General features: G+C 37.0%; 1 protein-coding gene across 1 annotated transcript in view; it reads right to left on the reverse strand.

Annotated features, from left to right (window-relative positions):
- The window catches only part of AK9 (adenylate kinase 9), a gene marked incomplete at its 5' end in the record, with an annotated part of 77,611 nt that extends 61,611 nt beyond the window's left edge, over positions 1 to 16,000 (reverse strand). The window contains 7 exons of the mRNA XM_081998195.1: positions 821 to 946; positions 1,650 to 1,823; positions 6,345 to 6,457; positions 9,504 to 9,600; positions 9,690 to 9,742; positions 13,328 to 13,391; positions 15,884 to 16,000. Coding sequence (XP_081854321.1) covers positions 821 to 946; positions 1,650 to 1,823; positions 6,345 to 6,457; positions 9,504 to 9,600; positions 9,690 to 9,742; positions 13,328 to 13,391; positions 15,884 to 16,000 — 744 coding nt within the window. The remainder of the gene's footprint in view (positions 1 to 820; positions 947 to 1,649; positions 1,824 to 6,344; positions 6,458 to 9,503; positions 9,601 to 9,689; positions 9,743 to 13,327; positions 13,392 to 15,883) is intronic.
- Between the last annotated feature and the right edge of the window lie 955 nt (positions 16,001 to 16,955).

Below are 16,955 nucleotides of genomic sequence, written 5' to 3' on the forward strand. Positions count from 1 at the left end.
CATGTGAGATTGTATAATGATTAAAGATTATCACCTTTTTTTGCTTTCCCCTTGACAGCAGTAACGAGTTTGTTACGCTAGCAAAGAACTTTATACCAGATTTACACAATTTATCTATAGGCTCATCTAATCCATACGGAAATTGAAGGGCATAAATAAACAGTAATTGAAGGAAACATAAGGCGTTTGCAGTTGCTTGTACCAGAAGTTTAAAAAAAAAAATAAAATGAAAAGAACGAATTATTGCTTTGGACCTGTTCTGGGTTTTTTTTGGAGGGGGAGGGGGAAAGATACATAGTAAATCCAACTTTCCCAAACACAACAAGGAAAGAAAAAAACAATGTCACAGCTGCAGAAATTAAATAGGTGATAAACCAAACTGATGGGCTAATTATTTGGTATATAAATCTGCAGGCAGTAAAGCAGGTGAGGAAGGGAATCTATTGGAGTGGAAGGCAATGGATGCAAAGAGCAGATTTCTTATGGGATTGCATGCTAGAATAGACTTTGGTAATGGCAATGATATACTGGGCTCTTCAAATACTTCACTTCCTAGATTTAGGAATAATCTGGCAGCTACGGTTTCACTTTTAAAACTCAAAGTGGATTACTGTACCTTGACTCCAGAGTAGAAAAAACACCTACAGATGACAACTTTCTGTCATTGATTTCAGTATGAATTTCAGAACTTGGGGATATGTTGCAGCATACCTTGTGCCCACCTCTATACAATAAGTCTCAAACTTAAAAAAAAAAAAAAAAGTGAAAATATTTTAAAGTGTTTTGTTACGCATAACCAGATTATTTTGCTTTTTCTTACTTCTAAAGGGTGAAGCATTATATCCTTATACGTTCTAATTCTTTCCTCTGCATTTTCAAGAATATCTTCAGGCCTCTGAACTAATTGATGCAAAAATTCTGACATCATAAGTGGATCTTCTGCAGTCTGCAGAATGAAAAGTTAAATATTTCAAGACACAGAAATAAAATAATGTACTAAACTAATCTTTTTCTTTACTCAAAGGTAAATAAAGTAGTTTTCCAGAGTACTGCAATGAGTATTAGTGATTGTTGACCATGATCCTATCCTGATGAAGTGCAGTTTCTGCAAATTGAGAAGAATGTGCCTAGGACTAGGACTTGCATTGGCAAGTCTCTGGCCAGCATTATAAACCAGAACAATTCAACCTGAATTCAAAATTAGTACCTTCACGGAAAACAAAAAAAAGAAAATCCATTTTTAGTAGTCTAACACCAAAACCAGAAAATAAGCTAGTACCCTGCAAATACTAGTAAAACTTGCCACACTAAAAAAAATTAAGAACTCTTTCATGTGCTTAGACCATATAGAGTCACCATTCACCTGATACACTCTTTTAACTTATGGCAAGAAACAGTTCAGTGACTTCTGAGTTAGAGACTGAATCCAGGTTAAGCTATACAATAATCACCACTTGCTGTCATTTAAGCCTACCATTTAAGTATTATCCCACGTCTCTTAAAGCAGAAGAGAAACTGAATTATGATTAGAGTTCAACAAAATTAATTCACAGTGTAGTATGGTTATATTTTAGAACATTGGAATTTGTTCTGCTTTGTCTAGAGTACATTATAATACTTTGCACTGATTAGAAATCAGCAATATTTACCTCTTCTTCTTCCTGCTCTTCATATTCTTCTTCATACTCCTCTTCATGCTGATCTTTCTCTTTCTTATGCTTTTCAATAACACCAGGATCCCACTGGTTCCTCTGATATACCTGCCCTGAATTGGGGTGTTGCCTTTGTCCTGATATTCTTTGGCATAAGTCATAGTCTGAACACTAGCAAGGAATAATTCAAAGGAAATAATGTGTTTATTGTACTGATATAATAATATTATTTTTCCTGAAACTATAGAATTGGGGGCAGGAGTCTGCTTGGAAAATATTTGAATTCATAAACTCCTTCTCCAATAACATTCTGACTAAACACAAAATTTTCAAAAGCAGTGAATATTGAAGACAGACTTAAATGCTTGCATAGTTTTTCTCCATCAGCATTTTACATTCCATATCAGGAACGTAGCCACTACTTGAGGACATTTTACCATGCAAGTTATACCTGGTACAATAACAACTGTAGGTGTAGTTTACGGATAAAATTATTTGACAGATGAGCTTGTGATTGCTCTTGCAATTAATGCCAAAGTGGTTTGGACTTGAGCAAGAGGTCCCAGATGACTGGAGGTTAGAAAATGTGATGCCCATCTACAAGAAGGGCTGGAAGGAGTATCTGGGGAACTACAGGCCTGTCAGTCTAACCTCGGCGCCAGGGAAGGTTATGGAGCAGATCATCTTGAGTGCCATCACATGGCACATATAGGACAACCAGGTGATCAGGACCAGCCAGCATGGCTTCATGAAAGGCAGGTCCTGCTTGACCAACCTGATTTCCTTCTATGACAGGGTGACCTACTTGGTGGATGAGGGAAAGGCTGTGGATGTTGTCTACCCAGACTTTAGTAAAGTCTTTGACACCATCTCCCACAGCATTCTCCTGGAGAAACTGGCTGCTCATGGCTTGGATGGGTGTACTCTTTGCTGGGTAGAAAACTGTCTGGATGGCCAGGCCCAAAGAGTGTTGGTGAACAGAGTTAAATCCAGTTGGTGGCCAGTCACAAGTGGTGCTTCCCAGGGCTCAGTATTGGGGCCAGTTCTGTTTAATATCTTTATCAGTTATCTGGATGAGGGGATCGAGTGCTCCCTCAGTAAGTTTGCAGATGACACCAAGTTGGGCAGAGAGTTAATCAGCTTGAGGGTAGGAAGGCTCTGCAGAGGGATCTGGACAGGCTGGATCGATGGGCTGAGGCCAGCTGTATGAGATTCAACAAGGCTAAGTGCCGGGTCCTGCACTTGGTCACAACAACTCTATGCAATGCTACAGGCTTGGGGAGGAGTGGCTGGAGAGCTGTCTGGCAGAAAAGGACCTGGGGTATTGATGGACAGTCAGGTGAATATGAGCTGGCAGTGTGTCCCAGGTGACCAAGAAGGCTAATAGCATCCTGGCCTGTATGAGAAATAGTGTGGCCAGCAGGAGTAGGGAAGTGATTTTCTCCCTGTACTCAGCACAGGTGAGGCTGCACGTTGAATACTGTGTTCAGTTTTGGGCGCCTCATTGCAAGAAAGACATCAAGGTGCTGGAGTGTGTCCAAAGAAGGGCAATAAAACTGGTGAAGAGTCTGGAGCACAAGTCTTATGGGGAGCAGCTGAGGGAACTGGGATTGTTCAGTCTGGAGAAGAGGAGGCTGAGGGGAGACCTTATCGCTCTCTACAACTACCTGAAAGGAGATTGTAGCAAGGTGTCGGTCTCTTCTCCCAAGTAACAAGCAATAGGATGAGGGGAAATGGCCTCAAGTTGCGCCAGGGGAGGTTTTGATTGGATATTAGGAAAAATTTCTTCACCAAAGAGGTTGTCAAGCACTGGAACAGGCTGCCCAGGGAAGTGGTTGAGTCCCCATCCCTGGAGGTACTTGAAAGATGTATAGATGTGGTGATTAGGGACATGGTTTAGTGGTAGACTTGGGAATGTTAGGTTAACAGTTGGACTTGATGATCTTAAGGGTCTTTTCCGACCTAAATGACTATGATTTAAGATTAAGTCAATTTTACTAGGAGCCTCTGACCTCTCAGAGTTCTACCATTACTGAAAAGCATAGTGTCATTGTCTCACAGGCTAAAAGAGTTCAGAAGTTTGGAACTCTTTGGAAGAGTAAGCTATGGTTTTTCTATAAAAAGCCTGAAGATACAAATTTAGCTTAACAGATAAATCTGTTTGTGGTCTGTGGTGGTAAAATTATTAGTATTTAAGATTTGAGAGGTCTGGCTAAGAAGTTTATCCTAACTAAAAGAATATGCCTTTCAACTAAAAGCTAACATGACTTGATGATCTTAAATGTTTTTTCCAACTTAAATGGTTCTATGATTCTAACAGTCTGTGACTGTTTCCACCTCCCCACTTCTGAGCTAAGACAATACTGGGTGTGCCATTCCTATAGGCTCCACCAAGAGCCTTCTTTCTACATTGTCACATGTTTGATTCCTTCTTAGAATTGTGGCTGTTCACAGGCTACTTAAGGAGTCCATCCATTCCAGGGATGTAGACCTGACTTTGTTAACACTGAATGGATTGTTTTTTCCTCGCCTCTTTTTTTTTTTTTTTCCCTGAAACAAAAAGCTGGTTGGGTGTCTGCAATCACTTAGCAGATGACAGTGGACCAGAGGAGGAGATGCTGTCTGAATGTTCGCTCACTATGATCATAGTTAATACAGCTTCTATCTGACCTGTCATTAATTATACTTGCATTAATACACACTTGGAGTCCTCAGATATCTGATGGGTCTTAAGATGGGCATCTTAAAATTCTACTGTGGAATTGGGAGTGAGGCACAACAAACAATAAATAATTATTCTTCCTTTCTAAATCACTAACACCTACCCTTCAAACATATGAAAAACCTGAGATAATAAGAAAATATTATAGTTGTTAACATCAATTTTTTACAGAAACAGAGAATTGATATCTAAAGAAAATATAGAGCTTTTGAGATGCATTGCTAGCAATAGGCACACTACACTCATTTCCTGAAGTATCCCTTGAAGCATTACAATACTTCAGGATATTTCTATATTTCTACAGTGAGTCATACAGCTGACATGACTGGTATATGACATAGTGCATTTTGAAATAGGGAAGGAGAAATTCAATCAGATATGGTTCTTTTTTCAAAGGTACATCTTCTGTCCTTGAGGGACAAAATTTCTCTAAATTGGTCTGCTAATAATAATATTTCATTATTCCCAGAGTTATCTAGAATCTGCCGCCTTCTTTTCTTTTTGATATAATGAAAATGGTTAGAATTCTGACAAATCTGTGAAAATAGTTTGAACCCATGAGCATTCAGTCTCAGTCTTCTTCCCAGAGAAGATTATGTGACTATGTGAAGTCAAGAATCATTTTCTTTCTAGTATAGTTAGTATCACTCTTCTATTTGTACTGTTGCACATGAAACTATACAACATACATTCTCAAGAACTGGGATTTATAACTATCTGGTATTAAAACAAAGATTGACTTTCTGTAGCTGAAAAAATCAAAACGGCCTGAAAAGCAGCACAAAAATATGTTTCTCTGATGTTTTAAGATCTTTCCATGAGCATAGAAAAAGCAGTTTGAAGTAGGCATTCACAAATTTTCATTATGCATGGTCAAATTAAATCTCAAAAGTATGGGATTAAAACAAACATGGACTTAAATGTGGTAAAGTGATAGACTAGGACCATGCACTGAAGCTTACTATCTGACAAACCACATATATATGACAACTAGAATCAAAATCCCAATGAAAATGGAGCGTGACACCAGAGGCTGATTATTCAGAGTTGCCTCGGCAGCTCATTCTGTACATTCAGGCTAAAAGATGGAAAAAATCTAGCTGATAATAAATAAAACATTGCAAGAGAAAAGGCAAGGGCCTGAACCCTTGTTGATGATTGTATATACTGTTACTTTGCATGGAGTCTGGCAAAGTCTGGTGTGGGCCAGCTAGTATTTCCCCTGGTGAATAGCTGGGCACAATCTGGAGAATGGCACAGGCTTAGAGCCTTTCCCAGAGGACAGTTTGGACATGGCCGCCCCATTCTGACTAACAAGACAGGTTAGCTGTGTTCTGACAAACCAGTTGGCCTGATGTCTGAAGAGGTGCTCTTGCCTTGTTTTATTTACTAATATGGACGTAGCCAGCAAGTCCTTTCTTTTAAGCTACACTGAGAAAGTCCTTTTAATCCTACACTAACAATCATTTATGTTTCTCTGGTTATATTAGAGTCACCTTAGTAAAGTATCTGGTATATCACATTACTACTCATGAAGAAATTGAGATTTGTAAAATGAGATGAACTAATAATTACTAAGAAGCAGTTTCACAATTAGTGAGTAAAAAATAAACCAATTTGCTTCTTCCTGATACACATGAATGTCAGATGTACATGTATGCAAAATCTCATAATAATAATGTTATTCAAAGTTTTCTTTTCTTGAAAACCTGTATCTTCTAACTGGCAGACATGCAAAGACTGTAACTGCTATCGAAGTTTTAAGAAATGTTCATTACTTTACATGAACCATGCTTATAATGGAACAAACTAGTGTAATTCCATTCCACTATAAAATAGAACAATTTAATATTCCTCAATAAATACTATACTCAAATGCACAGGGGAAAATATTACCTTTTGACATATACAGCATATGAGTCTACTAATAATTAGGAAAATGACTAGCAAGTTACTGAAGATGATATTACCTTAATGTTAATCAGGAAATCTGGTTTTAATTTTAGATTTTTTATTTTCTCTATTTGCTGTGAAACAGTCATGTATTCCTCCGACAGAGATGGAAATCCACTGAGAATATAACCTGCAGAATACATTTTATTAAATATATCTTTTAGAAGGTTATGTCAAATATAGGACTAGTTAGACTCATCTCCTTTAAACAATACATGTATTTTAGTGGCACATTCACATACATGACATAACACTATTAAAAAATTGTGTACCCATGTCTCCTTCAGACAAAACACAGAAAAAAAGTGTGTTTTCAACTTAATATAGGGCTCTCAAAATTTGTTAAGTCGGTTAAGAAATATAAGAAACATGTAGACATTGGAACAGGTTGCCCAGAGTGGTGGTAGCTTCTGCATCCCTGGAAACATTCCAGGTCAGGTTGGACCCCTGACCAACCTGATCTAGCTGAAGATGTCCCTGCTCACTGCAGGGGGATTGGACTAGATGGCCTTAAAAGGTCCCTTCCAACCCAAAGATTCTATGATTCTATGATTAAAGATCATACTCAGACCACCTGCTTCATGTGCCTCACTCAGACACTGCAGTGCTTGCCCCCAAACGGATAATGTTGTGGGGAGACTAAAAATGATAAAGTCAACCTGAGGCAACCGTCAACGAGATCAAATAATATCCTCGGGTTTACCAATAGACATTTGAGGAAAGAAGAAGCCATCTTGAAAAGAAGCATTAAAATTTGTGACTGGGGGAAGAGACCTTAGAGTGAGAACAAGGTAAAAGAACAGCAGCTTAAGCAGGTTTGATGTGCCAGCACTACAACATGCTGTCAAAGCCCTGACAGAGCAGCCTCCCTGTTGGATGCTGCGAGTAATCTGCGTTTCAATGACTGGACTGACAGAACAGGCTTAAACACATAGTGACCCACACCTTGAGTGCGTGTATGTGAGCTCATGGGGAGCTTTCTCACTGGTGTGTGGATTAGTAGACTGTAGAAAATGGCACACACAGGCAAAGCTAGAGCAGCCACATTTCCAACAGAAAGTGTGATTAAATAGGTGAACATGCATTCCCAGGAAAGGGAATGTGTGCTTGTAACTTCCACCCATCTTTGAGAGAGTGTTTGCATGCATAACCATGTCAGCTTGAGTATACTCTTTGGAATTAGTTTTAGGAAGGTGTTTAGAAGTTTATAGGTGTTTATTAATATTTGGCAAGTGCCAAGTGCTATGGTTTGTGTTTTGTGTGGCTGATACTGAACCTCTTCACTGACTGCCAGTTCACTGATTGCCAGTTAATTACTTCCCATTAATAAATCAATAAACAACTTTGGTCCTGATCTGATTTAAATCACGCTAATTGAGCAGTTTTCCCCTGTGATAACGACATAGATTTTTCCTTTGCAAATATTATTTAGGTTAACATGATATGAAAGCCTGGTTGTTTTCTTGTTCTATTAAAAAAAAAAAAAGCAAGCATGCCAGCTACACAGAGGTTATAATTCCGTATTTTCTTACCTACAACACCCTAAAATACAGGTATGCTTGTTATTTTGCAATCCTTCAGTTCCTATGTTATTTTAAAAAGAGACACTGCTTATTTCAAGAAATAGCTTAGAAGCTTCATATCTGACTTCCTTCAGAAGTAAAAAAACCCCAAATAATCTGTTTTTAGTAACTTACAGTTTTTAAATATTATCATTTGTTTTAGCACTTCTGAATACCTCTGACACGTCTCCAACATATGTTTATTACTTAAGTCAGAAGAATATAATTGAAAAGAATTCCTTATCGTGTGTACTGTTCAGAAACTTTGTATTTTGTAAGTTAAAAACAAAAATTAAAACTAAAAAACTCAGCCTCTCCTACAACATTATTTCTAAAATTTTTTAGCCAATTGACTAATTAGTTCCTGATGAAAGCCTACTTAAGCTTTCCAAGGATTATATTAAGGCAGTTGCTAAACAAAAAGTGATTAGAACTAGAAAATACTTAACAAAAATTGGTTTTTAGATGAGTTCTAGTTGGTAGGAAAAATAATGAGGATGTCGATTTTCTATTCCTTGCTGCCTTTGGGCATCTGTAACACAGAAAATGGTGTGGCTACAAATACCAAACTTCTATCAACTTTATAGTCATGTTTATAACCTCAAGGGTCTCTGTGGTCCTCTGTGATACACGTATCTTAGGCATTCATCATCAGACTGACTCAAAGAGGAGAAGTCAGATGACACAGACATCTCTTTAGGCTTTTATTAAAGTCCTGACATATGGATTAAGAGACTGGCATTTCTGCTGCTACTTCTTCCCTCAAATTTTTGTTTCCTCATAATGTCTTTTTTAAATTTCTTCCCTATTTCTCTGTCTTTTGCCTACTGTTTTAAAAGCCTGGTTTCACGAGGTAAAGTTGCATCTTTTGAAAAATCGTTGAGTCTTGGACTACAGGAGGAACAAAAAACATTGCAACTGAAAGCTTATAGAAGTGTGCTAGTTTTCAGAGCAGTAGAAACTTAACATTTTCTTGGCACTATACCTGTCTCTCTTCTATGATGGAAATTTCAAATAGAAGTCAGCACCAGAAAAAGAAACTACATTTTCTTTTACTTTCTTTCCACTTAGCAGTATATTTGTTTCCTCTTCAGGAAAGCAGGATCAGACTCTAGCAAGATCTGCAGCACTAGTCTTAACAGCCTCATAATGCTTCCTCAAAAAGAAGAATTATTACCACTACCAATACTATTTTTATCTAACTTACTCTCAATGACAAAATACAGAAGGAACAAACAATGTTGTAAGGAAAAAAAAAAAGACTGTAATACTTTCTTTGCATTTTAAATAATCTGTTTTTCTTCTTTTTCATTACTTTAAACATTCAAAATATTTTTACTGGGGTTTTTTGTTTGTTTTTTTGTTGTTGTTACAGATTTTTTTTCCTCAAAATTAACACAACATAGGATTGGTATGACACTTTCTGATCTCCCATATTGGTAAATCAATCCCTAAATACACTGTCAGTTTACAGATATTCCACATCCTGAAGAGCACAAGAAAAGATGCTACCATCTATTACGAAATAAATTATATTTGAACAGTGATGGATGCAAAGTTTGTCAAAATTATAGCTAGCTCATTCTAAGAAATTTAGGCTATGAATATACTTACCAAAATGAGCAACTTCTGGTGACTCAATCTTTTTCAGAATCATTTCTGTGACCAGTTCTTCAGAAATATTTTGACCTTTAAAAAGCAATTCTTGACACTAAGGTAAGATGCAAAACAAAACATAATCTTATATAATATGTATTTTTCAAGAATGTGACAAAACTTACTAGAAGATTAGCCCTTTACCTTAAGCCCATATTCTGTTCCTTCATGAATATTCATTTGAATTACTTCCAAAGCTGAGAAAGCACATCAGACAGAATAAAATTAATTAATAAAAAATATTTTATATACAGACATGTACATGCAGAGATACATATAGTCACACACACACTTATGAGCATGTATGCATGCTCCAAGCAACCAGACTATTTTTGTACAAACAGCCGTTATATTTAGGGTCATTATTATATTTTGTCCATCCAGAACTTGGTGCCTTCTGGCAATGTCTGTGTAGATGTTTTTCCCTCAGTTTAGCCCTATAGATACTACAGACAAATGCACAATAGCAGCCTTGCAAGATTATTTTAACTACTGATTTATATTAAATTAGCATTACTGGTATGTAATCCAGAGATGAGTATCTGAGCTCAAACACTTCCCAAATTTTAAAAGCAAGTTTTAGAAAAAGAACTGTTTAGACACACAAAACCAGTTGTGTGTCTAAAGGGCTTTTAAAAAATGGCTTTAAGGGCTTTTAAAAAAGCTGCTTTAAAAACCTGCTCCTTACATTGTCTAATTATCTAAAATTAAATAAATACTAAATTTGACACCCATCAAATTCAAAGGCCTGCGCTCTGTCTCTGTGAACAGTCACATCATAGCAGAATGATCCTGGAAGTCTTTCACACTTCTGTACCATTGAAATAAGCAGACACTCACAAAAATTTTCAAGAATGACCCTTCAGGCCACATCTATATTATTAATAAACCAGGCCAGGTTTGGTCCTGGCCAGGTGGCTCATACCTATGTAGCTAAAATCTTTCTCCCCAGAACACAGATTCTGATGTTTTCAAACTGATCCTACTAGTCATGATGACCATCATGCATACTATCCTTCATACTATGAATAGGTGTGTTTGGGAGAGCACTATTTGCCATGGGCCCAAACTGAGACAGGGAATGTATTAACAAACAACACAGACAACTGAAAATCAGCACTGTACATGTACCTTGGCCCTGTTTTATTTATGAGTATTGACCTATTCATTGGATAAATGGATAGAAAGTATTTTGTCAAATTAAAAAGATTGTAAACACCTTTCCTATTTAATAATTCTCTAACTTCGATTATTTTTTAAATAAATAACACAGCGCAAGACGGATATTGATACACTGGAGCGAGTCCAGTGGAGAGCACCAAAATGATTGGAAGTGTTGAACGTACTAGGAGAAGCTGAAAGAGCTGGCCTTGTTCAGCCTGGAGAAAACAGGACAGCTCTTACTGCTGTCTAAAACTACTTAATGGCAAGGCACAAAGACAGAACCACTATCTTCACAGAAGTGCAGATAGGACAGGAAGCAACAGACACAATAGGAACATGAGAAATTCCAATTAGGAAGCAATTTTTCATCATGAAGGTGGTCAAACATTGGAAAGAGCTGCCCACAGAGGTGGTGAAGTCTCCACCCTTGGAGATATTCCAGACTCAACTGGACACACACCTGAGCATCCTTCTCTAGTTGACCCTGCTTTGAGTAAAAGGTTGGACTCAATGACCTCTGGAGGTCCTTTCTGAGCTATATTATGCATGTTACTGTATGTTGAATTCTTTGTTTCCCATTCTTTGTTTCCTTCTTTTTTGATGTGGAAAATGAAAAAAAAAAGTATTAGGAAAAGTTGAAGGAACGTGTGTGTACACATGTGTGGGTACACTAGACAAAAGAAGATTAGAAGAAATATCATGAGCAAAAGAAGAAAAGAATAATGCTTTTAATCTACATAGAAATGCAATAAGAGAGATTTACATCAGTCATTAAGAAAAACTTTCTAATGGCAAAGACTGTGGACTGCCTAGAAATTTTTAAAAACAGATTTGATAGACATTTGTCAGTAATGGTTTAAAAACTTTCAAACAGTGTGGACTGGCTTAAGTACATTCCTAAGGCCCCTTCCGATTTTGGTCTGATCTATGTTTTGGACTAGGTATTAAATTTTTGTTAGACAATCCTATGAACTAAAAATTCAGTATTTCCATAAGTCAAAAAAGCATTTTATTAAAACTGAATTTTACCATATTATAATTCCAAATCTTCAAAATAAGATAGAGATACTTAATTTGATAAATAAGCCTGTGTATTCACAGGAATATGAAGTGTTACACTGTCCACTAGGGGGCTTTTATTAGAACAATAAAAAATACTAGGGGGCACATTTAAAAGAAAAAATATAATGAAAATGGATATATAAGGAGTTACTTCATAATCAGAACAACTGTACACATATATACCATAAAATCAGATTTATAATTCGGTGTCCCCAAAGAGGCACTCAAGAAACTGCTTCATGGTTAAGGTTGTTATGTGCTTTCTTTTCTTCTGCTTAAAAAGATTATATTAGCCTTCAAACTGGTAGGACAAATCTGGTGGAAAAGTTCTCTTTTTTCATAAAACTTAGGGAATGAATCAAGATTTGCAAATTATAATGTCACAGATACAAAAATACTACCAGGGCTTTAAAAAAATTACAGATATTTAATTTTTTTTTGTTACTGGTGACAAAATTAGTACAAAAGAAAACTGCCAGAGACTTAATTATTTTTGTAGGAACTTACTTTCTTGCTGAGATGCCTTGAAATGAAAAAACACATCTAGCGATGTGTTGATAGGGAATAAGATAATGTTGCAAGCAACAGGTTTTACTCTACAGATCTTCAAAAATCTTTGATGAGAGGGACTGTCAGAAATGGAGCTGGATAGTTTAGAAAATGAAATGGTATCTTGCATTCTGGGAAACAAAAGGTGGTAAAAATTAACTACATCTTCTGTAATAAGCCATCGGATGTTTTTCTTTTAGAAATTTGAAAGTACCAGCTCCCACTCCATCCATTATTATACTGATACAAAATCTACATTTCCGTTTCCTGGAGTACATCCCAGTACTTTTATTAGGCACTGCACAAACAGAAAGAAAAGATCATCCTATTTTTTCATGGTCTATTGGAAAATCTCTGTGCTCTCTGAAGTAGAATGACTTGCCTCCATGTGAACAAGAAGGGTCACATGAACCACCTTACAGGATTGGGAATAGGACTTGATTGTTATGTGTTACATATATCCCTTTCTGAAAAGAGAAGAGAGAAGAGAAGAGAAGAGAAGAGAAGAGAAGAGAAGAGAAGAGAAGAGAAGAGAAGAGAAGAGAAGAGAAGAGAAGAGAAGAGAAGAGAAGAGAAGAGAAGAGAAGAGAAGAGAAGAGAAGAGAAGAGAAGAGAAGAGAAGAGAAGAGAAGAGAAGAGAAGAGAAGAGAAGAGAAGAGAAGAGAAGAGAAGAGAAGAGAAGAGAAGAGAAGAGAAGAGAAGAGAAGAGAAGAGAAGAGAAGAGAAGAGAAGAGAAGAGAAGAGAAGAGAAGAGAAGAGAAGAGAAGAGAAGAGAAGAGAAGAGAAGAGGAGAAGGGAAAGGGAAGGAAATATTTTCTAAGCCTCCTATAACTAAAAGGCCATTTTTCAGCAATTGCATTTCTGGCAAAATGGTTACTTGGTCCTTAACAGTAGTCTTTACTGCAATCAGAAACATGTCGTTTTGAATTACAGGGAACAGCAAGGATACTCTAAACCGAAAGATATTATGAAGCCAATGCAACATTTCAAATACAGTGTATGTTTACCTTCTATGAAAATGCATTTCCATATTTGCGCTAGTTTTCTAGCTAACGTTTTCTTTCCAGAACCCTTAAAATGAAAGATACACATTTAAAGGAAAAACAGGCAGAAGGAAAAAAAGCCCAAACATATTACACAATAAAGAATATATATTCATATGATAAAAACAGTTAAAAGTTACCATCAGGATTAGGATCTCTGAGTTAGGCACTGGGCAAACACAAACACACTTTTGAATACCATCCTCTATTCTATACTGTCTTGCATTGCTAATAGACTGTTCCTTTGCCATTATTTATTTCCAAAGTAATTATACTGACTTTGTTTCTGAGTAATTCTCTCTAAAACTCAGCTATGATTTCCCTATAAATTCCTACGAGAAACCCTTTGGGACTGAAATTTATTATCTTCAGTCTCAAATTATGATGCAAACCTGTCCAGCCATTTCTTGGGAAGATACATAGGGATAGTATTCTTTAACTAAAACAATTAATATGTAAAAACTGCCCTTGTTAGTCCACAAATCTGGTTTACATACTGACAAAATGTTTATTTTATCACTTATATGAATCCTGAGGAACCAACATGAGCAAGAGTAATGAGGCCTCTAAGAGTACAGCTACCTGAATAGGATTTTGCAAAACTCCCCGTCTTCTACCCTTAGGATTATGCCCTTTTTTCAAAGGCATACAAGAAGACCTTTTTTGACAGTCTGTTTGCCCTAGATAAATTTTGTGATTAAAAAATTTTAAAAAAACACAAATAAATCACACTCCCAGTTAACAATGTATCAGCAAACACTCCAGCCTATGGGTGTGATGAGAATATATGTATTTGGTTTTGCTTTAATGGCACTATGCTTTTAGCTTAAAAGAAGTATTTGAAATAAGACAGATGTTCTATGCATCAGCCATATAAATAAAAGATATTATCATAAAAATAGAATATTTAATTCCCTGTCCTCTTAGCTGGGCCTGTGCAATTTTAACCCTTTGTTAAAATTTGTATTAATATCAAACATCTACTGAAGGCAATGATTTCAGATAAGAATATAAATTTCTTATATGTTTTTTGCATTGTCCTTCAATGTGTATCTTATGCTGGTTTGGCCTATAAAAATATAAAGTTGGAAATTTGTTATTTGTTTCAAACTAGGCGAGCCAGTCAACTGTAGTTTTCTACCGAGCTGAATACATTTTCGAGTCTCATGCTGACCATAAGGCACACTTGTTGGCTATCACCTTATACAGTCTCACTGTGATGTTTGCATCTCATCCACTTGCAGAACACCACCCTGCCTCCTTTCTCAGTTTAGTCACATGTAAAGATTTGCAATCAAGCATTACCCAGCAACTGGAGCCAAGGAGTAAGAAAGCATGCAGGCTTGTGCAAACACTACGGACTGGGAGACTTCCAGCCTGCTGAAAGTCTTTGAAGAAAGGAAATGTAGCTGTATCTTAACACTATGGCCATTTCCCATGATAAAATCTGCAACCGCCATGTGACTATATGCTGATGCACCGCACCACAATGTAGGAGGGCTCTACAGTAGTACGTGGTGTGGTGCAGAGAGGGACTGGGGCTTGATTTGGTGGGGCTTTGAAGTTTGGGTTTATTGTTGGTTCTAGGTGCACACCATTTATCTCTCTACCTGCTAGGCAGCACAAAGCGGATTTCCATTCGGTCATTTCACGCTCTGTTGTGTTACCTAAGGGAAACACACACAAAGGCAGAGGGCAAGCTGATAGAAGACCTTTTGTTCACATGGGAAGTGGGGTGCTCTGAAGGCACCTTTCATGGGTAACTGCAATGTTGTTCAAGAGGAAAGCAGCTTTCAGGGCACCGGTGGCGTGTTTTAAGTGCATACAAGATTCAGTACAGACAAAAGGCAAACTTGCACCAAAAAAGAACCCCCTTCAGAAAACTAAGGCACTAATGTAAAATCACTCGTACAGTCTCCTACATTTGGGAAGATGAAATCTGAAAAGTCTAGGATTACAAAACATCAAATTTTACACAGTAAAGAAGGCCACAAATTATTTGAGAAAAAGAGAGACCTTGCACGACAGTTAAAATATAGTACAAATCTCCTTATCAGGACACCTTGGTGGATTTCAGTCATTCCCAAATATATGACATATAATTACATCAAACTTTTAATATTAATATCTCATTGCATGTCTGTAAGTCAGTACATTGATCTGAAGGTATTTTATGTCTATTTATGTCTTTAATATGTCAAGTTTTTTAAAATTTAGGATACTGAAATAACATTAAAACAATCCAGTTGCCAATATGAAAAGAGGAGAAACTTTTTGAGGAACATGTGACTTTTAAGTACAGTAATAACATTTTTAATTGTAATTGACCAGTCAGACCAAAAATTGGCCTCATTAAATGAGATCAGAATCTTTACCACAACCTGCAGGATTTGCAAAGTGGAAAAGATAAAAAAGTAGGCCTTTGATCTTTTTGGCAGTGTCACTACACTGATGTTTTGAAAGGAAAAGTAGAATTGTTAGCAGAATATCTGAAGAAACCACTTCTATCAGACATCTTACTGGCTTTCCAAGGACAACTAAGCAAGTGGGCTTGGACAACAGAAAGGATTTTTCAGCTTCATCTTCATCAAAGATGTCTGCAAAGGGCTGAGCTTGGTTTTCCTCTTGTGAAGCCATATATTATCTAAGACTGGGGGAAAAAAAGCTTGCTATAAAATACAATAGCTTACATATGTGTAAAATACTTAGAAATGGAACTGAATCATAATGTGTTACAAGGCGAATTGCTTTGTAACAAAAGCTGTTAGAAGAAGCAGCAGCATTTAGAGAACATACACAATGCACCTATTACTAAGAGAAGAGCTGCTTCTGAAATATAAGGGATTGTCGGAACCACCCCCGATCCCTAGCTGCAACTATATGGTTGTTGATAATGACTCCTTCCTGACTCTCAAACTGCCTGTTACTCTTTTTTAAACAGCATGCAGTTCTTTCATTGCCTTTTCCTTCCTGTTCCAGTTAACATACAGTTGTAACTTCTCTCTGGTCTCTGCAATGGACCATGGACCTGCTAAGACCTTCTCTTGTGAGCTTCAGACACAGAAGAGTCCTGCCATGGTTAGTGGAACTACTCGCTGTGTCCACAGCTGGGTACACGAATAAGGCTTTGCAGAATTAAATCACACTTCATGATCTGTTCTGTAATCCTCTCATAAATCCCAGCTCTTCCAGGACTAGCAAGAGATTGCACATCCAGCGCTATGCAACGAAGTAAAACTGAAGCAAGCTTCTGATTAAGGTAAGCCGGAGCAAAGTTTGGGTGGGCCTTTCAAAGAAATGGAGTCCAAAAATGTGAGAAGCTTGATGAAGCATGCTTGAAGAAGGCAAAACAAAACCTCGCTTTCTTTAGAGGGCCACTTAAATGTCCCCTCCCTGCCCAACCCCAGACATTTTTAAATTAAGAAATTCTACTTCAGGATGAAAATCTTAAAAATTTTGTTTTGACACATCAAACTGAAACATTCTGACACCGTCAGAATAATTCTGACTGACCGGGACAGTATTTTAATATTAAAAAACCCACCACACACAAACCAGCCCTCCATTTCTCTCACGGAAACTCACGGGCTGA

The sequence above is a fragment of the Phaethon aethereus genome, assembly GCF_964289735.1.
Source record: "Phaethon aethereus genome assembly, chromosome: 3".
Taxonomy (NCBI): domain Eukaryota; kingdom Metazoa; phylum Chordata; class Aves; order Phaethontiformes; family Phaethontidae; genus Phaethon; species Phaethon aethereus.